The following is a 26,324-nucleotide window of genomic DNA, read 5'->3' on the forward strand; positions in this document are numbered from 1 at the left end:
GGAAAATATAAACAAATGCTAAGCAAATGTTTGGTACTTTGGGGACTGGTGGGATGGCTGGAAACATTAAAAACATATGGTGTAAGGTTGATGATGAAAGACTGAGAGGAAGAAGTTTCTACAGCTGGGCTCAGGCCTGTGAGGAAATGAAACTTAACTCCCTGATGCAGAGAAGTCTTGCAAGACACTCAATAGTGGGTACATTCTTACAAATGCACTCACTAATTACTATATTAGTCATTGCTCTAGAATGTATTCCCCTAGGTAATACGTCTGTTTAATAAATCCCACAGGGCATTATCTTAAAGTCGTATTTTAGTAAAGCATTAGTGAAGTGATTTCTTTGGATTAAATTCCTTCAACCAATGATGGATAATTGTTAAGAGAATAGCATACAGTTCATTTTTTACTTATCATTATGAAGGTGGTGTGACTTCTGCCACCCACTTACAAGACACTTTCGGAGTTCATCAGACCTACACTAATCTATTGTCAACCTACTTTAGTAAAGGAGACTTTGACACGAATTCCCCTCAATGGCAGCATACAGTATTTTACAGCATGCCATAGCTTTCACCGCTAGCTTTGACAGTGATGTATTGCTATCCTTTGGTCTCTGGAAATAAATCATCTATAATAAAGAAGTTCTTAATGGCATCAACATTCTCGCTGTGACTAAGCAGAAATATGCTCCTGCTTCATTGATACTGCAGGGGAATCAGTTCAGTAATTTTAAGGTGCAGTATAAAGGAAAAAACCATAGCAATATACAAATGCAAGTTGTGGTTTTATGGGAGGCACATTTCACTTACATGTACTCTGATAGACTATGAAATTGGTTTTAGGGCGGTGCTTGAGAGACTCTGTTGACATACATGTGACACAGTATTGTTTGTCTATTCTGGCCATACTGATATTCTGACTACCAGTATTTGTAGGCCTTGAACTGGATCTATACCAGGAAGTTTTATTGTAGTAAAATGGTTCTTAATGGTTCATTCATTGAGCAACTTGCATAACTATGCTGAACACAATTGGCATGTTTGCATATATTTATTCAAAAAATAAGACAGTTAAACAGTATAATTATGAGAAAATGAATCATGACAATAAAAAACTATTTAGGTTAACAAGCTTTGTGATCAAATGATAAATTCAGGTTGGAGAAATGAAACTTTATATGTAACTAATCTACATAAATATACTTTGGTTTTATTAGAGGAATGGAATATATTAAAATACTTAAATAATGTTAAAAATGCATTTTACTCAGGCATCTTAAAATATTTTGATATCTATGGTATCTTATTTTCTTTATATTAAAATTCTATGAAGTAGTCTCATCAACCATATTAATGTTATAGGAAACTGGCATGATAAAGATAATAAAATGTCAAAGATCCTACTTTGTTCTAAAGTATACTCTGCCTAAACAACATTTAATTCTTTTTAAATTTGTAATGTGTTTATTGATTTTTAATTACTGAAACACATTAAAGGGACCATTTAAATGACAATTTCTTGTTTACTTCCTTTATCAGCTAAAAACAGTCTTTGTAGGGTTTAAAAGCCAAAGCTGTCAAAATGAATTTCAAGTTTGACAGTATACACTTACAATGGGTGGATATTTACTGCTATTTGCAAACATCAGTTTTGTGCTTATAAATTATGTTAATACATATGTAGAGGCTAACTTTACATTCTGAGAAGTCCCTGAGCTAGTCTAGAGGCATTAACACTTAGAGGCAACTGAACCTGAGAACTGACTGAGTAAATCACATTCTCTACATAACTTTGATGCTTTATGCATCTTTTTTTAAATTTTTATATTTATATAATAGCTTTAAACATAGCTTATATATAAGACATAAAACTTGCACTCATAGGATTTCTCTTAACAATCATATGAATGCATACAATCTTAGTATCTTCTGGTGAAACTAAGCCCAAAGTTAAAGTTTGATTGTATCCTAAATTTTGCTTTTTTGTATACATGTACAAAATGAAAACATACTGCTATTTTACATTTAAGAGGATTCAGGGATTAAAAGTATTACAAGCTTTCTTATTCTTCTAATCCCAATCTAGATTATGTTTTAAGCAAATTACTCAATTTTCTTTTCCATGGTAAATATTCTCATCCATTTTCAAGTCTTGACACTATAGGCTTATCAACCCTTAAGATATAACATTGTTTTTAAAATCATACTCTTCAATACCTTTGCTAGAGCTGTTTAGTTTTCAAACAGCTTACTTCATTACACTGCACTAAGATTATTGTATGATTGAGTGTTCTGCATGTTATTTCTCTTTTCCCCCTCAGTAGAAAAGTTGGACCTCGTGTTGAGTTTCTTACAGAATATGAATAATTTAGCTACCTGTACAAATTGGCACTGTGTGCTGCTTACCAGTGCTTTATATCAAGAGATGACATAAGATAATAAGAAGAAAGTAGAATATTTAAGAAAGCAGTTGTCTATAAACCTTTGCAACAATTTACTAAAATAAATATTTTCACTTCCCCATATTAGAAGAGAAGGGAACTGGCTTTTATTAAAGGTGTTTATTTTCCAGCTCAAGCCTGACATTTCTTAATAGTACCTATTTTTATAACTATTAATCACACAAATCTTCAGACAACTTTTTAAATGGGTTGCTTTGAATTTTATAGTTAAATTGTGAAAAATTAGAATAAAATATGATCTAAATTATAGTGATCTCTTTCTTGGGACTCTATTTCTTTGGACATAACTGTCCTTGCTCTCTAGTCTATTTTGCAGTGGTTCATGTATTTTAGGAAAGTTTGCCCAAGATAAGCAATTTGCACCAACAACAAACATAAGAGGAATCATAACTCACCTAAAAAAATGAGAAATCAACTTTCTATCTTTATTATGATTTTCATTGTAGCTGATTGAATAATCACAAAGAAAATCATCATCCCATAGTTTCAAGCTAAAATATTTGGTTTGTTGCTTATTTGGTTATGATTATTTGAGTCTCTACAAAGTCTTAAGTTGTAGGAACAAGTGTCACCATTTCTTTTCTAAACCACCCTAATATTGTAATCTGACCTTATTTAAAAAATCTGTGATTAAAGAAGTCAAGTTTGGATATGTGTGTGAGTGTATGTGTGTGTGTGAATATAAAATTGAGTTCTACTGCACATAGGAAACATGAAATTCCTCTGTAATAACAGAAAACAGTCAAGTTATTCTATGGAATTAACTCAGAGTAATATGTAGGACTCGAGGGCAGATATGTAAGAAAATAGCAAACAGTTCAGTATCAATTCATAGACTGACATAACCATCTCTAACCTTGGACTTTTATGACACCACATCATGGTGAGTAATTATTACCTGTGTATAAGTCTTGACCATCAGAGGAAAACTATCATTTTTACCTAGATAATAATAAGTTTGGAAGAAGACAACAATCCTTTTAAACCAACCAATACTCCGTACAATTTACAAAAGTTATTACCCGAGGTCTGTTCTGAGATGTCGTCCTGATTCCAAATGTCTAAGTCATGAAAAACAAAGAAATATGAGGAGTACATTTAATATTTTTTCTTCTGATTTTGAGCAATAGACTTTCCATAATTTTTTTTTATATAATGAAGACTATTACACAGTAATTTGGGTTAGAATACATGCCCAGTTCCCCATCTCAAAACCCAATTTGTTACCACCTGTGGCTATTTCTATTAAAAAAAAAAAAGAAACATAATTACTATGAGTCTCAGCAGTCTTAGAGTAAATTTTTGCAATTACAATTCCTCCCTTGGGCAGATGTGTGAAAATGGTAGATTAATTCCTGCCAGGATTTTTCTCTTCCTTGTGCGTTTTTAGGTTTGGTGTCTCCTTCGTATTAGAGAGAGTGTTTGCTCTGGGTAAAGGTTATGTCAGTGTTTCTGTAGTAAATCTCCAGAAATAAAGATCCACAAATCAGCCATTAAATTTTGCTGTAGGCAAAAAACTGACATATAACAACTCACCAAAGGAGTGGATAATATTTTCCATTAACTGTCCTCCGTGGCCTGAGTTTAGTTTGAAGTAAAACAGTAAGAATATTCGGCTGCCGTGAGAAACAGGACAAAAGTGTATCTAAGTGAGTAGAAGCTGTAGGAATAATTTTATTTTCTGCTTGGTTCCAAAGCTACCGGAAGCCTAAGCATTTAAATGACAGATAATAAAGATATTAGGACTCGAGAATTAACAACTTCTCCTTTCGGTCCATCTCTTTTCTGTTGAAGTGGTGGTGCTATGTAAACGCTGTTCTTGATGAATAGCTAATCGATCTACACACAGCTTGGAGATTCTTTCGATACTTTCAAATTTCAACAGCATTAAATGTCTGGATGAGTGTTTCAACTATATAATATTAAGATTCAGTTAATTTATCTTGTCTGGGTAGAATAGTTGAAGATAAATAGCACATCTCCATTTTTATACTTTATACTTAGTACCTTTTAAACATGAGCAGTAAGAATTTCTGTGGGTTTTTGCTGAACCACTGCAAGTTCATAGAGAAAAATAGGCGTTCAAGGATTGCAGTTTTTATTAGCATCAAGCTTTCTCAGTATTATTCCATACTATATATAGTTTTCATACATATACATGCCTATGTATATAGCATTCAAAGAGACAATGGTGTTGATTGTCATTTATTTAAATACTTTTTATTCTTTGCTGTGATTTACACAGCATTACAATTATGTCACTCAGTTGTCATATAAATTTTATAAAGTTGTCTCATCCAATTCTAAGAAATCAATAATTTGCCATAATCATTTTGTTTATATTTTGAGGTACTTACATGCAAATACTTCCTTAAATAATTTTTTATAAGATGAAGTAATGGTTAAACTTTAAATATTTATTTCTATTTATTGAGGTGTAGTTTTAAGGTTCATTACATTTGTATATGCTTTTGGTCATGTGAAAAGAGTAATAAAAAATTACATTGCCATTATCAAAACATATATATAATAAATTCACACATTTGTTCACAAAATTCAGAATCTGTTTGGACTATGTAGGCACTAATGTAATTTTATACTAAATTTTAGCCTATACTAAATAAAAGCATTTTGAGGGATATAATGCTGACTATTTCCCTACTGATATTTAACTTGTAGTCACAACCTACAGTTATTTGATTCATAATCATTAAACTAATGAATAAATAGTAAAGCACTGTTAAAATTAAATTAAAATAGTTACTTTCATGCTATTTTAAAATGTAGGTGTTATCCATCTGAGTTCTAGCTGCACGATTCATTCATATCTAAGAGTAAAGGGGCTTGATAGAATAAAAGTTGCAAGAAAATAAAATTTTTAGATCATATTAAAAGTTCAATCAGGGATGAAGGTGTACTTTGGTGTAGAATAGTTTTGTATTATGCAAGGCCCTGGGTATCACCCCTAAGAATGAGGAAAAAATGTCATGTATTTCTATTTAACCAGAGTATTACAGGCTATAAAGTAAGGGAATAATATAAAAAGAAACATAAATTACAATTTTTAAATGTTTATGAGTTATTTACATTTTATGCAACATACTTCTCGGAAGATTAAATGCAGTAATGTTAAATCCTGCATGAGGTGAGCCTGAAGATAGTGAACTGTCACTGCTGACATTTATGTCCCTACTCATCATAAACATTGCGATTCAAGTCTATCTATTAATTCATATTTTCACATTGGTGTTTTGGAAGAAAGGCATATTGACAGCCATTCTGCTGAATGCAGAGGATGCAGATATAGCATATGTGGTAGCTACCAGGATGAAGGCTTTCTTTGTTTGAGGGACATTGAAGTAGGTGTTCTATCAAACACTACTGACCAGACACTGGACCTGTCATGAACTGTACATGTTTTATTCATTTCTCTCCTCTTTGTCTTTTCCTTGAGACATTTTACATGTATGTGTATTCTCTCTTTTTTTTTAAAGATTTATTTACTTATTATATGTAAATACACTGTAGCTGTCTTCAGACACACCAGAAGAGGGCATCTGATCTCATTACAGATGCTTGTGAGCCACCATGTGGTTGCTGGGACTTGAACTCAGGACCTTCAGAAGAGCAGTCAGTGCTCTTAACTGCTGAGCCATCTCTCCAGCCCCTGTGTATTCTCTTTTTAAAAGACTATTGCCAAAGCGTTTTCTTTATCTGCAACTTCTAAGTGATGTTAAGAGCCTTGAAAATTGTGCAAGAACACAAGTTTTCAAACATTTGTGAATCATTTCACAAGATGTATAATTTCAATTTCTTTCATCCACTTAACAATAGTGAAAACTTTTTTTTTCAAATGTTTGAAATGTGTCTTTAAAAACACTTATGAGAAGCATACCTGTGATCTTATATCTTGGAAGCCATAGGTAAGCAGAGCATGAGATGTAGGCTAAGTTGGATTATATAATTAGACTATGTCTCAGGAAGACAACGATTGGGCATATCCTTCACTCTTTCAGCATATTCCTACTGTGTCTAAGGCCTGGAGTATAATCCCTAACACACTGAAAAAAAGGAGAGAATAGTGAGATAGATGTAAGAAAGCATTGCTTTTACTTTATCCTAAACTCTCAAAAATACTTTCATCTTTGCCATGTTGGTCTTTTTTCCTGTGTCCTCCCAGTGGAAAGTATGTGTTAATGTATATATTAAAATTCCTTGTATATTTAATCTGCAGGAATGATTTCTACTTCAAATTCAGATATGTGGTAACAAAACTTGGTAGTATTTATGGGAAAATTAACTGAATTATGTTTATATCTAGGATTGATGTGGTTGGCTTTTCAGGGTAGTGATAAATATGTATTGATTGCATTAAATAGTTTCATGCATTTAATTTTGAAATTACACTTAAGTAGACAAGAAAATTTTGACTATTATTTAAAATAAACAATTTCTCCAATACTTTTAAATTATAGAAATGACTATGTATTTTAAAAAGAAAAACGTTCATTTTTTTCATATGAAAGAAATAAAAAGAAATTTACAATATGACTCCTTTTTATCCTTCTGTCAGGAATGTACACTAAAAGATACAGTGAGGACACCCCCTCTCACCTGCCACATCTAAAAAGTTAAACAGTTATATTCTATTTTAGTTTTTAGCAAACTTTTCTGTTTACAGCTATGCATCATGCAACCAGACCAGCATATTCCCTTATCATGTAACAAAAGGAACTTCATTTTAAATTGAGTCAAATATTCCTTATATTATTTTTTTACTTGAAATTTCCCATTGTGTTTTACTGTGTGTAAGTTTGATGTTTGCCTAAATACTTAGTATGCTACTGGAGAAATGAAATTTCCAAGGAGATATCCATCATTTAGAAATATTGTAGTCAGGGTTTAGGATTTCAGAATGGAGAATGATAGGTTGAGAGGTGGGATAAGGAAAGAACCATTGGTTCTGTGTCCCCCATGGAAATAGACTGGTTTGGGAAATGGAGTATCATTTCACTTGGTTAATTGCAATAACCTATCATCTTGTTAGGAAATTAGGGTACAATCAACATGGTACATGAGAGCATTGAACATCTAATCTTTAGCTTCCATTTCACCCATCTCCTCACAGGAAATGTCATTAGAAATTTGAGCCCATGACCTTTAGCTTCCAGTTTTGACTACAGAGTCAAAGCTGGTGTTTTCACACTGAGTGTTTTTAAGATAATTTGGTGAGTGCTCTACTCTGCACATTTCTAACCTAATTACTCTTAAAAAAAAAAAAAGACTAAACTAAAATCAAGCTTAATGGGCCGGTCTGTACTTGACAAAGAGTCAACACAGTTGTTCAATCTTGAGTCTGGTGAAAAGCAGCTGATTTCCTACATCATTAAGGTTTCTATAAACTAGGAGCACTGCCCAAGTTGCTACTGTATGTCAGGCCCCTGCTTCTCATTAATTATTCTCAGCCTCCATGCCATCCTAAATTTATGCTTAAAATATCTAACTACACTGAAATTGCATGCTAAAGTCCATGGGGAAAAAGTGGGGTACCGATTTAATAGTTCAGGTTTTTGTGTTTTACATAGCTTTGGCACTTTTTGTCAACATAAGCATGATAGTAGAGAAATGTGCTAGAATCCTTTTGTATGTTTACTTAGAAGAGGGGAGCATGATAAAAAAAATATGTGCCTAGCATAAGAGGTGAATTATGCAAATTGATGAAGATGTCTTGTCAACATTCATGCTCTCTTCTGCTCAGTGAAGTTCATGTATCTTGGAAAAGACTCATGATTAGACAGGTGTTTCTTCAGCCCATGAGATCACATTTCTGAAATATTTATATAGTTGCTAGCCAGATGTACACAGTTTAACCTTGTAATCCTATTTCACAGCTTTTCTAAATACTTAGAAACTTGTTAAGTTAGAAGCTGATTGTTTTGGCAGCCTATTCCCATTAATAGGATTCAGATATTCCTTATTTACAAGCCTGCACTGTTAATATAATCCAGTATATTAAATCACAGGGAAACAGGAGATTCTATCCAAGGGCTAATTGGCATGGATGCTTTTTCTAAAGCATTTTAATTTGGTTTTTATTGACTGCATAATATCAAGAAAACACAGTGCAAATGAAAGATATAAATGTTTGGATACCATGCTACTACCATTTTGGTGTGAAGTAGTTATTGCTCACATATCTTGTTCTCCTATCATAATCTTGATATAAGCCACATAAGACTAGGCATCTGCTCTTTAAAATATTCCACTCAGCGTCCTCTCCATTGCAAAGCTTACTGTCATTTGACATGTGGAAGTATTTTAAATGCACTCATCTGGGTTTTTTTAAATGAATAGAAGCAATGCAGAGTAATGTAATAATGTGTCATGATTTTCATTATGCTTATTTATTGGTTCTGCAATAATGGAAAACAAGCTTATTGTTATGCTTTTAGCTTGAGCTATTATGCACTTTGGTACTCATGTTCCATTTTGTATTTGTGCTATCCTATCCCCTCAAGAAAATGTGTATCAGGATTCTTAAACTTAATTAGATTCCAGAATGAGCTTCGTTCTTTTTTGGATTTTCTATATTAAATGTACAGCACTTATAAACTGATTATACTTGAAACAAAACATGCACTTGCAGGGAGAGGAAAACCTTATTTTTCAACCTGTATATGACAAGTCCACAATCTCTATTTTGAAGAAGAGTCCGGTGAAAGTAGGCTATTGAGAATATAAATTCTGGTGTTTTATTTCTTTTAGGGAAAATTATATAAATTGTGTTATGAAGTTTTTTCCTAAAGATGTCTAATATACTTCTGAGAAACTAATAAACTAAACTAAACAAACAAACAAACAAAGAATCATTGGTTTCTAAATCCACTGAGCATTGGGAAGAAGTAGAGATGAGATTTCAGGCTCCAGCTTTTTGTAGAATGATACATCTGCTCTACTGGAGATCTCTGCTTCCAGAGCTACCTAGCTCAGGTGCAGTTAGTAGCAGTCCTTCATGCTTCGATTTCAGCTACTCTGTCCCTGGACCTGGCTCTATAATAACCCTCGAGCATTAACCTCCTACCTGTCATTCCAGGACTGTGTCTTACTGCTCTGCCTAGGATTTGATTGAGTTTGAAAGTTTTCTATCCAAAGAAACTTTATTTAGGGAACAAAAGTTACCTATAACAAGGCCTTGATATGCAATGTCTATGAAATAATTTTCCATTATTGGCAGTTTTTAGTCTCCAAGTTTCCTTCTTTAAAAACAAAAATTGGCTAAACCCTTTCTAACAAATTTCATGAGAAAACATTTCTGTAAAAAATTATACTTAAAAATACAGTATCAAAAGTGCATTTTGCATATCATAAGTACTCATGACATAATTGTTGACTGAAAATAGAACATGTTTCATTTATGTTTTTAATTACCTATAATTTACCAATCAGACATGGTCATTGATAATCTTTCATTGTACAAACCTACAATTTATTTTCAATTACAAAAAATCCAAATTACTCAAGTATAAGCAGATTGTAATTTTTTGTATATTTTATTATTCTGCTTATTTTGAATTGGTATTTTTCCTGCTGAGAGATTAATACACTCATTATTGAAATGCTGTCTCAGTCCTTGCTGAGATGAATACATACATAGCTATTCTAAATACATAAAACGTGAAGGAGTTTTAGGGTTTATTTATGGCCTAATGCAAGGATTTAGGGAAGGTATTAATTTCTACTTTGATCATGTATATGTATGTAACTTATTTTTTAATACATGATCTGAACATATTATATTAAACTGTGTTTCTCTTCCAGTTATGAGTATTGAAGAGGCATCTTTCAATGTTGATAATGCATTTTAATGTTGTCTCAAAAAGGGGGAATTCTGGATCAGTCAATGGATATAATTCATTTCATCAGTTATTCTCCATAGACAGATTGTTTAACAATGAAGGTCTATTCCCATGATTCCTGCTTAAAAAAAAAAGAAAAGAAAAGAAAAGAAAAGAAAAGAAAAAAGACACAGCTACACAGACCAGGCATAGATGCTTTCCTGTTTTGATTTTACTTTTCTGTTTTCTTGTAGAATATATCAACACTTTTTATTCTTATGGTGGATAGCAGTTGAAATTAAATTTGATGACTCATATTGTAAAACACATATCTAATATTAACTAGATACTAAATAAATATTTACATATATCAATCTGCTTACTCTTCAAAGTGACAAAACATTTCGGAGCAGGTAAACCTCAAGAAAGTATTTTGTATATATTATTGATCCATAAAAATCTGATTTCCCAGTTTTCAAATTTTAGTGCCATATAAGAATCAACAGTGCATCATATAAGAATTTTATTTCAGAATATTTATGATGATTGAATTAATTTTACTAAAATAATTTATTGGCATTCAGGTTGTCATTTTACATTCTTTTAGTTATGTTTTGTCCTTTGTTTTGTTTTTAAGTAGACATCTTAGGAAAGTTGGTATTTTTAGAATACATTGTTAAATTTGGATTATAGATATTTTCAGTTTTTAAAATTAGCAAAATAATGAATGTATGTACATTTTCTTTATACACTATTTTTTCCCTTTTAAGCAGGGAAGCATTGGGAGAATTCAGTTCATGACTTGTCCAAATAATTACAAAAAATAAACATCAGAAATATATGCCATGGGGCTAGAAAACTGCTCAGTATCTAAAATGCTTGCTGCAAAGCCTGTAGACCGAGTTCGGATCCCCAGGATCCAGGTAGTATGCCAAGTGTGACATTGAATGCATACTTGAAATTCGAGTGCTATTCAGAGTAACATGGGATTCTGTTAGTGATTGCTCCCCAGTTCAATCTAGCTGGGATATGGGGCTCCAGGTTCAATGAATGAACTTTCTGGAAATATGAAGTTGAGAATTATTGAGGAAGACATTTAGGTTAGTAGTCTGGCTTCAACCCACAAACATTCACAGAGTTGCACAAACAAATGTGTACACATTTACTAAAAAAAAAAAAATAAAAATAAAGACAAATGCGTACGATTGCAAGTGAAGGCATCCATACCCATTTCTTTACATATAAATTGAAGTCTGAAGGTTGTACCTACATCTATACAGGGAGTTCATCTGATATAACATCCAGGGTTCTTGTGCTGCTTACTGTATTATGTTGAAAAACATATTTGATCAAAATACCACACAGTGTGGTTAATTGGTGCTGTGAAGTACTATTCCTTAGTTCCTGCACCTCAGATCAATTTGGAGGAAAATTCTTCACATCATCTACATATTGTATATTGAACATTTGCCAGAACCCATATAGAACACAGGGCCTTGGCTTCTTTCTCTAGCTTGGCCTTATATAGTAGAAATATTTCCAAATGTAAAGACTCCATAAGTAGTCTGTGCTTCTTACATTAAATAATCACAGGATTTTTTTTTAATGATTCTTTTATTCTTACCCAAACTGTCCCATATATGTCCATGTATTTATTTGTGCGTATTCAAAGCATAACCATTAGAGGAGCAAAGCCATTGGAAACAGTGTAGCCTGGCACTGGAAAAGAAGGAATACTTGGTTAACAAGTATTATTTGAATAAGACTCATAAGTCTATAAAATTCAAATAACAATAACAATATGAACAAATGGAATACAATTGCAAGTATAGCACACATAAAAGTCACGTGTGTCAGGTATGACATGAGTACAAATTTTGAGTCAAGAGGAATTTGATTCACATTGTTTTTAGTCCACAGATATTATTTTCCTCTTCCAATAAAGTAATGATAGTGTTCCCCTTGGCTCCCTAGGTGAGGTTAGAGGGAAATACTGGACTGCGATGGATTGCCTTACAGTAGTATGATCTCGTTGTCAAGCAGGAAAGGAAACACAGCCTCAAAATAACACACCATGGATAAGAGACAGTGAGTTCTTTGAAGTAACAGAGCTGAGAGCAGTGGCACTGGGGGAAAAATTACGAAAACCCAGTTACTTACTCTTATCATAAGAGTTCTCTAGAGGAATTTGTAATATACTTCAGGAAGCCTTGTGTGTGTCTAAGTGCATTTCATTTTCAGGTGTTCCCTGGGTAGTACTGTTTGTGCAGTTTTAAGTACTTTGGAATTGAACATAAACATGCTACAAATCACCTAACACTGGGCTCCACTTTAAAAAAGTATGAGCAGTATTTTTTTTTCAGTCAAGTGCTTTCCAAATGTACACACTATGATCAATGCCTATGTGCTACAGAGAAAAAAGGTGACTTATTTTTGCTTTTCTAGGTTATAACCTAATTAAAAATAGTTCAAATAAAAGCATTTCTTATTTTCAAGTACAGAAAGAAATGGTAAATGTTTTAATCATGTCGTTAAACATTGAGATATATCTAAGACATGTTTATCTCTAGAGGCTAGATGATTAACACTTTAGGGTATGTGATTAATAAAGTCTCTCTGTAGTAACTCTCAGTTCTGGGCCTGAAACACGAAGGTAACCATGGGCAGCTTGGCAATATGGAAAGGGCAAGATTCAAATAGAATTTTCTTTTAAATATGGAAAGAACCATGGGCAAAAGACTTATGTAAGGCAGTAATGACTCAGCAGTGTTGGGGGTTTTGTTTGTTTTTAGTTATGTGTATGTGAGTAAATGATGCCATACCAGTTCCAAATAGTTTCCCAAAAAGTGAAACCAAATGCTTACAATTCCAAACTAGCATTTGAAGGACCTAAGCTACTGTTTCATTATGTGATTTTCATCACATCAGGATAGATCTTCCTTTAGTGAAAGAAATTTCTTAGAATTAAAATCACCAACCCAAGTAAAACGCACTCACTCTCAGGACTCGACACTCAAGTGACACTGTGATAAAGAGGATCGATACAAAAATTCACTTTTGTTCCTTAGATAAAAATATCATCATTCTTAAAGGACCTTTGCTTGATTTTAATTTCATGTATGACTACTGAAAAAAAGGAGACCAGTTCTTTTGAATCATACATATTGAATTTTATGTTTACTATTATGCTTTATAAAAGTGATATCTTAGTAATGTAACTATTCTGTGAATACTTAACAGTGTGTTAATCTGGAAATATATCCTCTTGTTTTGCCATATCCCTTTCTGAACAACAGTCCACCATTACTTGTATATTTTATCCTCAGTTCTCACAATTGGTTTTTAAATTACTGGGTTTTTTTTTGTTTTGTTTTGTTTTGTTTTAAAACAGATATCTGATTTTTGGATTGGCTTACTGGAAATTCAAAATGATGTATTTTATGTGGCACCTTTAAAGTCCATAGGAAACGTTGAGGACTTGAGAGTACTCCTAAGTGTTTAGCAGTGATAAAATGCATTGGCTAATGATGGGTTGGCTAACTTGTTTATACTTAGTAATACTCATGCCTATGGGGAGTAGAAGGACTAAAAATAATAATCCATATACCAATTTCACATTGAATCCCCTCACTTTCTTTTCTTTTTTATTTAAGTAAGAGTTAGAATTGACCTGTGATGGTGATAGCATGAGTTAGTCATTCAAAGACACAAAGAAAATAGAATTCTTCCTCCTACTTTCTACGCTTGTCTACAAAACATACCCACATCAAAGCAATAATTGATGTTATATTTTGAATGGTAATTTTGTATTATGAGTCATAAGACCACTAAAATGTATTTAATAGAAAATCATTACATTCTTAGAACTTTTAACTTCAGTACTGTAACAAAATGAGCTGATGAAATTGGCTCTCCTTTTTAATTATATTTTCACTTATGTGGTTTATATAGTGATTGGTTAAATATAATGTTTTAAACTTCTCTTCTGTCTATAAGGTAAGTACTTAGACATGCCTGTTTGGCAATTTATTTCAGTATAATGTTAATAAGTAATCATATGTTTAAGCCTAATGAATGCATTTGGATATTTGGGAATAAATGGTCATTATAGTCCTTTTTGTGTTACAAGTCAAAGGGAAAAAAATCAAGTTATTAGAATTTTATATATGTATATATTTACATATATATTAAGTATTTAAAATAGTTTAACATGTAAGTATATAAAGATAAAAGCACAGGCATTCTGAAAACTTTTTAGGGATGATAATAGTTCTAATTTTCTTAGTATATAATAGTAATTTTAAAGAGCCCTTTAAGGCAAGTTCCATTAATTTCTCATTAAGTTATTTCTAAAAATATTGAGATGGCTTATTATTATCCATCCTGATCTGAGAGAGGCAGCACAGAGCTGGGGAGCCATGAAAAGTCCCTGCCAAGAGCCACTGCTTGGAAATGAATTGGGTAGATGACAGGCAACTCCCTGACAGTCCCATAGCAGCAGTTTCTCTGTTTAAAATGAATGTGGACAATAACTCTAGTGTGTCTATGCTGGCAACTGAGATGAATGAATAATAAACAGTCAATATTTCCTGTGATTCCTGTTTCCTAGATTCTAACATAAGATAGAGCACTCCAGCCTATCACTGCTAAATGTACAGAAAGACTCCAGAAACAGACGTTCAAATTCAGTGACATACAATTTCAAAGCATCTCCACAATGCCTAGATGAATTAGACTTATAAAACTGAGTTGAATCTATAATTTAGTTCATAAAAATGCTTCCTGCCAAATTCCTTAAATTTAATAAAATTCTGATTATAAGGGAATGCATCTATCAGAGGATTCAGTGTTCATAGTGGTGATACGTAAAACAGTATTACTAGCTTACCTCCCTCACTTTTCTCTTCCCGTCTACACACACTGATGTGTAGGAAAGAAACATTTTCAGAATTGCAGTGGCTTTCCATTGGCCACATATAAGGTTTGAGTTCTTAGTCCTGAAGGCTCAGTTGTAGAGAACCCACTTTAGGTATCATTTCCAGAGGAAATCATGCTCCAGAACTCTTTACAGAGATGGAGACAAAGCAGGCAAGGACGAAAACCAGTCTCTGGAGACAAAAAGTCTGCCTGAGAGATTACAAAAGGCAGAACAGAAAGAACTCCAGTGCCACCTGTGCCACAACTTAAAAGGAAGAAGATTGGCTTTAGAGGCTGAGTGTGTTGAATGGAAATGAGAGGGTTAGAAAAGCAACTGCTAAATTTGATTTTTTTTTCTCTCAAAAGAATCCAGTAATGCAGACACTACACCACTGCAGAGGGGCAAGCATATCTAGCATTCAGGGACATATCAGTGCCCCTGGGTTTCACAACTCAAGGCAGCAAACACATCCGTGGAATAAGTTGCATCCTCAGCATTGTGTCTGTCACTAGATAACAAAATAACACTTAGCTTTTGATTGTCTCAATTTTTCCCTTGTCAAGGATGATTTCCTTAAAGACTTATAAATTGCATAATTAAATCTGGCACCTTAGTTATTAAAGTTATCAGTGTCATTTATAGAACAGTTAACATTTGCAGAAGATTTTAACATAGCACCATATCACCTGAAAATACTCTAATTCATATGCATTGAGTGTTAGGTGGAATATTTTTATTTACAGGGTATATATGGCAATTCCTGTTTTCTTACTTTAATCTCAAGGAAAACAGGATTTTTCTCAACATGGCAAGAGTATCCTGTGTTTTATTATTCCTTTTGTAAGAGAACACAAATGTCTAGTATACCATAGTTGTATAAAATGTATTATTCTGAAAACCAGCGATAAATGTAGTTATTGCCATACTTCATGCACTTTAGAAATTCCAAAGCCATAGGTGCTGTCATATAACTTTATAAGTAGTGGCTTAAAATGTCGTTGCCTACTTCAGCAAAGTAGAAAGAACCCAACCATATATTCTGTTGAAGGCAAAACTATCAGAAGAAAGTCTGTTTGAAAGGACTTAAAATGAATGATTTCCCTCTTAACATTCCCTGGTGTTTAGTCTGCTGCAGAAAGAATGCTTGTTAGAAATATAGAAAGCAGTGCCTTTGAATTAAAGGAAGCATCCAACTTGTTTTGTTTTCAAACCTCTGGCATCAATGTGTACAATCAACCTCATGTCCCCCATTCAAAGGAATTTTTCTTCTTTGTGTCTGAACCCTGAGCATCTGAATTTACTATACCTGCAGCAGGATTTAACAGTGTGTGAGAGACCGAGACTTTTAGACAAATGTTTGCAGTGTGCTCCCTCAACCCCTAGTTAGTTTAATGGAATAAGTTGATTTCTTTATCATGTTTGCAACATATAGACCTACTTTTGTTTTCATTCAATACATCCTTCCTCTTCTTTATTCAGAGATCAAAATGGGCGGCCATCTCCTGTGCATGGAACAGAACACAGAAGGCAGCAGAGATGTCAGTCTTTCCCAGTAATCAATAAATAAAACCCAATTCCATTCAATTTGTAGAAGAAGTCCCTGTACATACAAACATGGTCATTTTGAAAGTTTATACAGGAACACACTTGAACTAGATCAGCTAAAACAACTTCACAAAAGAAGCCTTGAGATGGAGTCATACTGCTGTGTAGAAGGTATACTAATCAGGACACTGTAGTGTTATTGTTATTCTAAGAATGGAAACAAAGATCAATGGAGCAAAAAACAAACAAACAAACAAAAAACAAAAACAAAAACAAAAAACTGCTAAGAAGTCTTCCTGTACAAATATGGCCAATTGATTTTTGACAAAAATGAAAAATCAATTCAATAGCAAATCAGTGGAAATGAATGATGATCAACACTTCACAGCTAATACACAAACATGCACACTTGCACATATGTACACCTGTGCCTGTGTGCCTGCTTGTGAGTGCTGCACACACACACACACACACACACACACACACACACACACACACACACATACACACTCCATAGTGAATGATTATACAATTGCCTATTTTTGAGTAAATATTCTCTTTATAAACATCTTTATAAGCATATTCTCTTTATAAGTTATAAGCTCTCTCACTCTCTCTCTACCTGTGTGTGAATCATTATCTATATGCAAAGCACTGACCTATAAAGGTTTAGAAGGAAAATATTTTGAAATTTTTGTCAATTGTTACTAGGTAGAAAATTCACACACACCCACAAAGCAAGATCCAGAGAAAATTAAATAAACTTTGTAAAATTATAGCTGTTAGTCTTGCTAATAACAATTGACAAGATTTAAAGATAGTCCAATCCTTTTGGGAACACTTTATATTGCAATGCACTCTCAAAATTAAATGACAAGATAACAAAAAGATTTGTACAATCCATTCATCATATTGCATTAGTGACCTATACTCCCATGAAAAAGTAAACACTGTAATTAGTAGTAAGGGACTCATTAATCGTTACTACATGCCCACTTTATTAAACAAAACATTTAATAAGACGATTGATATGCAAGAAATATATTTTACATGTTTTTAAGAATAAAAATATATAGCTATTATGGAGAAAATGGCAATTTCTTATGAAGTTAAGTATATTTTCTTATGTGTCATAATTTTTGCTTCCAGATTTTCCACTCAAAGATTAATGCTATTGTCACAAAACTTTGAATGTAAATATTTATAGAAACTTTCCTTCCCAAACAGGAGTCAACTTAGATATCCTGCAGGTAAATAAAAGGGTAGGTGTCTATAAAATGCACATAGACAAGTTTGTGCTTGTGTAATAAGGGGACAAATTGCAGGAATGCATTCCCTTCTTTCCCTATTTTTGCCCTAAGAACTCATGTTATAGTCAGCAATTTTACCTGAGCTGTCTTACCACAGTGAAATATTATTTTTTTAGTGATAAATGTACTATTGAACCATTAATTTAGGTTGAAACTAAACTAAAAAACTAGTTTCCTCAAATTGAACAATGACTTATTCCAATTGTAAGATGTTTCAGTTATATATAGTATATAATTAAAACAGAGGAGAAATCAGTCATGTGTTAAAGGATAGTACTAGCTACCAGAGAGAATGAGAGGAAATTAGATTGATTCACAGCTTGCTTACTATATAATGCTTGTTGCATCGAACTCCAGATGCTAAAGAATTCACAGAACTCTATGCCCCTTCAAATATTCATATTACTGCCCACTAAGTGAAAACTAAGTGATAATAGCTGAAGCATATCTAGCATAATCATCTGGATATAGTGTGTGTGAGGTCATTTCTGTCTCCATAGCAGTGACTATAAAACTGCACATTATTTGGGTAAGTATCCCCAGTGCAGAGTGTTTCCTCATTTTCTTTTTAAAAGATACTGAGTCAAATACTGAAATCTATGCAGAGAAGTCTATATTCGCTTGAGTAAAGGCAAGTGTGAGACATAAAGATTGATTTAACAATATCAGCAAATTCAACAGCTCTAAGATACTCACCTCAAGTCCCAGTAAATGGGTAGCACCCATATTAATGTTGGAAACAAATATGGCTAAACATGGAATACTGGGAACTATCTTAGGAAAGAGCACATTGTTCCAGGTGAAAACCACCACATGAAGTTGTTTCTATATTTTGAAATAATTTAATAACATATGTTTGTAAAGATTTAAAAGAGTATTTATGTAAATGATCATTTGAGGTGTTTTGTGCATTGAGAATATTGTCAAAATAATTTGCAAGTTTGACAGTGAATTCAGGACAATACTGTCTAGAACGCATGATTTAAAATTTCCACCCTAACTTGTGATAGTTTTAAATCTTATTTGTAACACAGCAATGATTGGAAAAAATAAAAGTAATAACAGTGATAAAATTTGTATAAAACTTTAAATTATTCTTGTGTCTCATCTCTTGTAGGATGAGAAAAATAAAGACCCCACGTTAGACTGTAGCTTGTAGTCAGTGTTTAAAAAATGTCAGGATACTAGTTTTCAGGTATGCCCCTGCAAAATAGAAGGAGATTATGTGAGCTTTGGAAAGCTGGATTCTATAAAAAGCTTTTGACCATCATACACACCACTTAAGCAAATATTGCTGGAATGAAATCTGTGATTATTGTAATCTTACCCTGGTGATGAAATATAAAACAATATTTGCCATGCTTCATTAGCTACTGCACCACCCACTATGAGTTAGGCTTTTAGAAGAGGATGATTTTGAAGGGAGTCCAATCATGTCTAAGAACCACCTGAGGGGATATAGTTGACATGGATTAGAAACTACTGGTATTTATTAATGAATGTCCTTCCTCATTTCTTTACCAGATGGAAGACCTATGAACTTAATTCCATCCCTCAAATCAGAGGATAAGTTCATGTCACTAGTATATATTTATCTCAGACATTGGTTGTAAAATATCTAGCTTTTAACAACCTACGAAAAACAATACCTAAAATTGGAAAAAGAATTTCATAGTTATAATGTATATGGAAAATAAAACTGACATTGGGCCTAATATCGAATAATTTAATAAGAACCTTATAAAATGTAAAAAATTAAAAACGAATGCAGAAAGCATAATGAAACTGAATCTCTACATAAATTTTCATTTCTATCTTCCATTCTCCACCTGAAGGAGAAAAAGAGATGCAAAGAGAATTCAATGAGATATTATAAAATATTTTTTTAAGTTAAAAGTCACCTCAGTTGGGAGCTGGAGAGATCACTCAGTAGTTAAGTAAACTAGTGGCTATTACAGAAGACCCAGATTTGGTACGCAACACCCATGTCATGACTCATAACCATCTGTAACTCCAGTTTCAGGGAACACAATGCTCCCCTTTGACCTCTATAGGTACCAAGTATGCACATAGTGCACATACATACATGTAGACAAAACACTCATCAAATACATAATGCAATATAAACACATGAGAAGGGTTCCCATTGTAGATGTTTGCTCATTTGTCCATGTAGATCTGGGATTTAGATCATCACATTTTATCCATTTATAAGTTGTATGCCATTTATTCATTTTATGTGCCTTACTGAACTTTGTAGGCCTTCTAGTTCAGTAACAAAGAGGAGATGTGAAATTGGATTTCCTTGCCTGGGAGAAAATCTTATAAGCGCTCACCATTTTATATATGTGTATATATTTAATATATAATATATTAAGAATACAGCATATATTCCAAATTAAGAATACAGCATATATTTGTTATTTCATTATTTTATTACAATACATTGATAATTTTATAAATTTATATTATGATACATTATATATCTGTTAATTCATATATTTATAAAATTATCATTAATTTGATAATACATTATATAATCATGACTGCTCAATTAATGCAATTGAACAATTTATTTCACATTTACTGAAAATTTTTAGAGTTGATGTAGATAATTTGGAATTTTCAGAATATTTACTTACTGTATTTTGAAAACATAAAACCTTGTCTCCTTGATTTTATGATTGATCTAATGTTCACATCTAAGGTGCATGTAAATGGCAAATCATATTTATTTCACAAATAGAGTTTACTCATTTTTGGCAACATGATTTAGTCTTACTATATATATTTTTTAGTCTTCTCAGTTATGTGTTTTGTTTTTACCTTATGATTTGAGCTTCATAATTTTACTAGGATAACATGTCTCAAAAAGCGATATATTTTGGAATAGCTTATTATTTTTGTTGATGATATAAATATTTTTTTGAACATGATTTGCTAATACAATGTGGTTTGGTGAGTGAGTATTGATGAAGAACTAAAGGAAGAATATTATCAAAGAAAATATTATATTCTGCAAAACTTAATCAGCAAGTTTTTACTTGCTTATGTGTGTTGGTCTGTTTGCTTGTGCCAAAAAGAAAGAATTTCCAAATGTTTATTGTCACTAACAGATAAAATAACCAAAAAAACCCAACAACAACAACAAAAAAAACAAAAACAAAACCAAAAAAAAACAAAACAAAAAGAGCAAATCACGTTTAGTTCTGTGTTAATTCAGATCTGTTTTGTTATGAGGAAATACATATTCTGCAGAGTGTTAAAGAAACTTAAGTAGCATCCCTGTATAATCCAAAACTCAAATTTTAACATACAGTCCTGTAAATTACCAGAAACCCTTCTATAGCTAGGTTTAATAAATGATGCCTATAGTTCTGAATTTCTTTTATATATTTTTTTTCTTTTCCATGAAATTAGTACTATTTCATACTTGGATACTGTTGAATGAATTTTTGGACATCCCTGAGCACAGATAATGAGAATTTTGGTATCTATGTTAAAACTGTATACTTTTTAGAGTGAATTAGTTGTGTGTTTGTAAAAAGCCAAATGGCTACTCGGCACTAGTTCCACAGAAAGAACAGTCCCTTGCTTTCCAAGCAACTTTAATCAATAAGTATAGACATTCTTAAAGTTGGACACTGTGTTACTGATAAAATCCTAAGCTTGGATATTTGCAGTTTTTAAAGCTCTGGGATCACAAACCACACATTCTTTGTCCTTTTTTTTTTTTTTTTATACTCCCTCTATCCTTCTCTTTCATAGATACTTTTGTTTTAGTTTTTTCTCTGTATTTGTCTCCAGCTTGACCCTCGGCTTTTAACTTTCTTCTTCCTCTTGCCAAATAACTTCTTCTCTCCCTTGCTTTTGTTTCTCTACTTTCTTCTAAGCAATTGTAGGTAACAGTACTGATGTGATGTTCACAATTTTGGATGCATGTATTATGAACACACATTATTTTATAATCCTTTATTCAAAGGGAGAATGTACTTTACTAATATGCAAGAATTCCTGGAAACTGTTCTTAGGAGAAGAGGAGAAAAGTGTCTTCAGTCCTTCTCATATGCCTCACTGAACACAAGACTTAGGCAGCTTCACCTAATTAATGCCATTGAAGGCATCATACTATTTACAATGACTGTGATGGTTTCTAACTTATCTCCCAATTTTCTTTTACTCCTTTATCTTCTAGTTAACTTATTGTACTCTTTTTTTTTCTGAACTCATCCAAAATATTTATATATGGCTCTTTCCTGACAGTAATAAAGAACTTAATACAGATAATTAACCACCTTAAGTAAATAACAAGATATATTTTATCAAGTTTGCAGAATTGCTAATTTTGTAGATATTTTTCAATGAGCCAGGACTTTTGTAACATTGTGACATCTGTTTTAGTTTGGCAATGGTCATTTTACCAAGAGTCAAAGTTTTCCTTGAAGTTGTTAGTTTGTCATTATGGGAATTAAAAAGAAGATGCTTCACCGAATTCAAGTTGAGGTACATGAGGATGCTTCACTGAATCCAGGCTCAGGTACACGGTGATGAAAATGCAGGCTACCAATTGTTACGGACAATTTGGGTAAAACTTGAATTCATGCAGCCCAGCTAACCTTGCATGTGGCTTGTTAAAGGTCATTGCATCTAAATAGAAAGAAAAAGAGTTTACAGATTAAAAAAAAATATTTTTTTGTATCTTCTCAGACTTAGATAAGGAAATTTGTATAGTATTTTCATCATTTTCAGTATATTTTCAATTTACTTTTTCAGTATATTTTCAATACATTTCAATATTTCAAAATACTTTTAACATTTTCCTGAACCTACTTTTATTTTTTCTAGCAATACCTCACAAAGCCAAATAAATGTGATTATTGTATAGAAAGCAAAAAAAAAAATCCCTATTATTTTAAATGAACATTACTTATAAAGAAAGCACACATTTCACTGCAATAAGACTTACCTTGGCCTGCTTCTTTCATGGCTTACATGCTCTGTGTGTCTGATACTTGTATGCTTCATGGTCTTGTACTTCCCCATTGCTGCTCCAGTGCATAATGGTGTGATATGAAGAAATGCAGAAAACAAGAGAAGCATTGTCACCAAGTCAGCTGCACGAAGAAGTAACGTGTGTGAATGTACAGTATAGCGAGATCTATGAAAGATCCAGTCTATTTCTCCCAAAAGACTCTGTTCCATGGTACAAGGAGAATTCAGTTCTTGTTGGCAGAACTCCATGTCAGTTTGGAAGCAGTAAAAACGACAAGGCTTGCTTTTTAAGGTCTTTACTTTTAATACTTAAGTATCTTTTAAAAATTTTATTTCACTCCAGAAAGTAATACCCATTTCCATTAGATTGTTTGAAAGTAGTTTTTATAGTTAGAACGTACTTTAGAATGAATTAAAAGGGAATCCAACCATTTATGATTTGCTTGTATCTATCCATTCCTATTGAGGAAAGTCCATCTGTCTTTTAATGGAGTAGATGACTTTCCATGATATTACATGAGGAAGAGCATAGAATCCCAGCAGATGATGCAATTATGTATAAAAATGAGTATTTAAAATAATGCACACTTTAATATGAAGGAATTAGGTCATTTTTCCACTCCTCCCACAAATTCTCCTCCCAAATATTCAATCTTAATATTTGTGTAAAGAAATAACATTGATAGCGTTATCCATCCTGGTACTAATGGATAATGCCAGTTTTGACAGGTTCATTGTTTACTTTAACAGGTAATTTGTGGACCGGAATCATTTAATTGTTCTGAGTACATAATTACATGTCAGCAATTTCCAATTTAATTAAAATGTACAAATCTGAAGATTAAGAGAATTTTTGAATTATTAATCATTTTTCCACTAGGAAATCTTGTTGCTCTGCAGGAGATTTGTCCAGTGTACAACTATACGTATTTTTTTTCCTTCTCTTTCACAGACAGACAATTTTCCCGCAGAGCCCAATTACATGGGCAGCAGGCAGCAGTTTGTTCAAAGGTAAGGCCTATTAAATAACTTTCTCGGCTTCCCCATTTGCATTTGTGTCAAAATTGCTTTGCAAGAGACTACACTCCAGGTTCAAACTGGTAGAGACAACACTCTCTCCTCTTTTTCTTCATATGTATTTCAGTAGCTCCACGTTTAAGGACCCAGAAAGAGCCAGCCTGCGGGACAGTGGGCATGGGGACAGCGATCAGGCGGACAGTGACCAAGACACTAACAAAGGCTCCTGCTGTGACATGTCGGTTAGGGAGGCACTCAAGATGAAAACTACTTCAACTAAAAGTCAGCCACTTGAACAAGGTGAGTGATGTCCTTCAGCGCTTACTGAGTGCAAAGTCATATTCACACGTCTATCAGGACTACCAAAGCTGTTAGCACTGCGGACTAGACCGTTCATAATGAATCAGAGAAAGTACAAAGCTCACAATGATCCTAGACAGCAGAAGCTTTTCTGTCTCACACTCCTAACTGATAGTGACCTTGAAGTTTCTTAAAATAGGAGCTTGATCCTACTCTAGAGGTTCTGATTTTATGAAAAGTTTCCTAACCTTGCCTAATTTGGGTTTGACTAACCAGGAAAATTTGGCATGCAGCAGCTTGATATTTAAGAACATTATGCTATCACTTATATTATAAAATTGGAAAACAAGTTTAGATGAAAAACTTTATACAGATTTTATATTTCTTATCCATGTTGTTTTATTTTTAGCTTTGATCGTAGTGTCAAAATAGATTTTTTTTACATTTGCAATAATAGCTAGGATGGATTCGGTTGCTCTGGATTTGCATCTGTGTGTTCTCCTAGATACCAAATAAACATGAATTTCTTTACAGTGATACATGAAAAAGACATATAAGGTACTGTGCATGGATTACCATTCTAAAAATTTATTTTTAATACATTTGGTATAGCTTCATATTTCCTTTAATGTTGGAATTATTTCAACCATTGTGAGATATTCACTAATGATTTCTTCAGAGACAGCTAAGCTTCTTTCCAGTGTGACACAATAAAGAGATATTAATGCTGCTTTACATAAAATAAAAAAATTTCACATCAATCAAATTGTATTAATATATATATATGCTGATTAGATAACTTAAACATTAGTCTTCAGGATATCAAGAATATTTATGTGTATATATATATATATATATGTATATATATATAATATCCACTCTAGTAGATTCCTTCTGATGAAAGATCACACTTAAACTAACGCCATGTACCTTCTCATTCAGTTAGTGATGGTTCTAAAACACATTTTGCCGCTTTGGAGTATATGACCTTAGGGAGTTTTCAAATCATATTGAAACTTCACTATAAACCTGCATTCGCCTACATGTCAAAACGTTTCTGTCTATATATTTAGATGTATTGCAAACAAAAGGAGCTTTATATTCATCATAGAACAATAAGTGTATGTTCACATTAAAATCTATATTATATTTAAGGATGACCTTACATAAATCCTTGTTAGTATAATAAGGTTTAGACAAATGATTCTTTCTATATTTTCCATAAAAGCTTTCTGGGTAGTGAGACAACTCTATTTTAACTTATTCTCAACAGAAACAAATGGAATACTTCTCCAGTATGCACACTTCCTATAGCCTTGGATTATTACTTAAAGAGACTTAAATGGTCATGGGGAAGTGTTCCTCTATGATTGATATAAGTCTTTTAGTCACATTTTACTACTGGATCTCACTATATGAATGCACAACACAAAACTGGCCCTTTTATGGGAGTTTGATAGATAAGGAGACCAAGAGATAACACAGTGAATATAGTTTATAAAGCAATATACAGTCAGCAAAGTTTTTATATGATGCATGTGGTGACATCTTTATAGTGTATTTTTAAATAATAAATCACAGCAAAAGAACCCAAAAGCTTCTCTGAACATTGACTGCAAGGCTACCGCATCCTTGTATCTTTTAAGCCATAGCAGTAGTGTATTTGCATATTTTCTCCTATAGAAAAAGAAGTGTCTAGCTGATTGGGATTGATAATATAAATTATAGTAAAACACTGTCTCTTCAATTTCTATATCAAAAAATATTATCTTAGGAAAGTGACTATCTTTCTTAAAAGGTCAAAATTATCGTATATTTCAGTTAAGATTACTTGTGAAAAATGTTAATATAAAGGCAAGGTTCCCAATAGAAATGCCTCCTATAAAGTAAATAATTTATATACATTATTGTGAAATAACCAGGAAGGTTCTTATGAAGCTGAA

General features: G+C 32.7%; 1 protein-coding gene across 4 annotated transcripts in view; it reads left to right on the plus strand.

Annotated features, from left to right (window-relative positions):
* The window catches only part of Pcdh17 (protocadherin 17), a 97,125-nt gene that overhangs the window by 10,527 nt on the left and 60,274 nt on the right, over window positions 1–26,324 (plus strand). For 3 of the 4 annotated variants that reach the window (XM_031362831.1, XM_031362828.1, XM_031362830.1), the window contains exons 2-3: window positions 24,017–24,075; window positions 24,209–24,381. In XM_031362831.1, coding sequence (XP_031218691.1) covers window positions 24,017–24,075; window positions 24,209–24,381 — 232 coding nt within the window. The remainder of the gene's footprint in view (window positions 1–24,016; window positions 24,076–24,208; window positions 24,382–26,324) is intronic. The other variant, XM_031362829.1, reaches the window with a different exon arrangement.

The sequence above is a fragment of the Mastomys coucha genome, unplaced genomic scaffold (genome assembly GCF_008632895.1).
Source record: "Mastomys coucha isolate ucsf_1 unplaced genomic scaffold, UCSF_Mcou_1 pScaffold9, whole genome shotgun sequence".
NCBI lineage: Eukaryota > Metazoa > Chordata > Mammalia > Rodentia > Muridae > Mastomys > Mastomys coucha.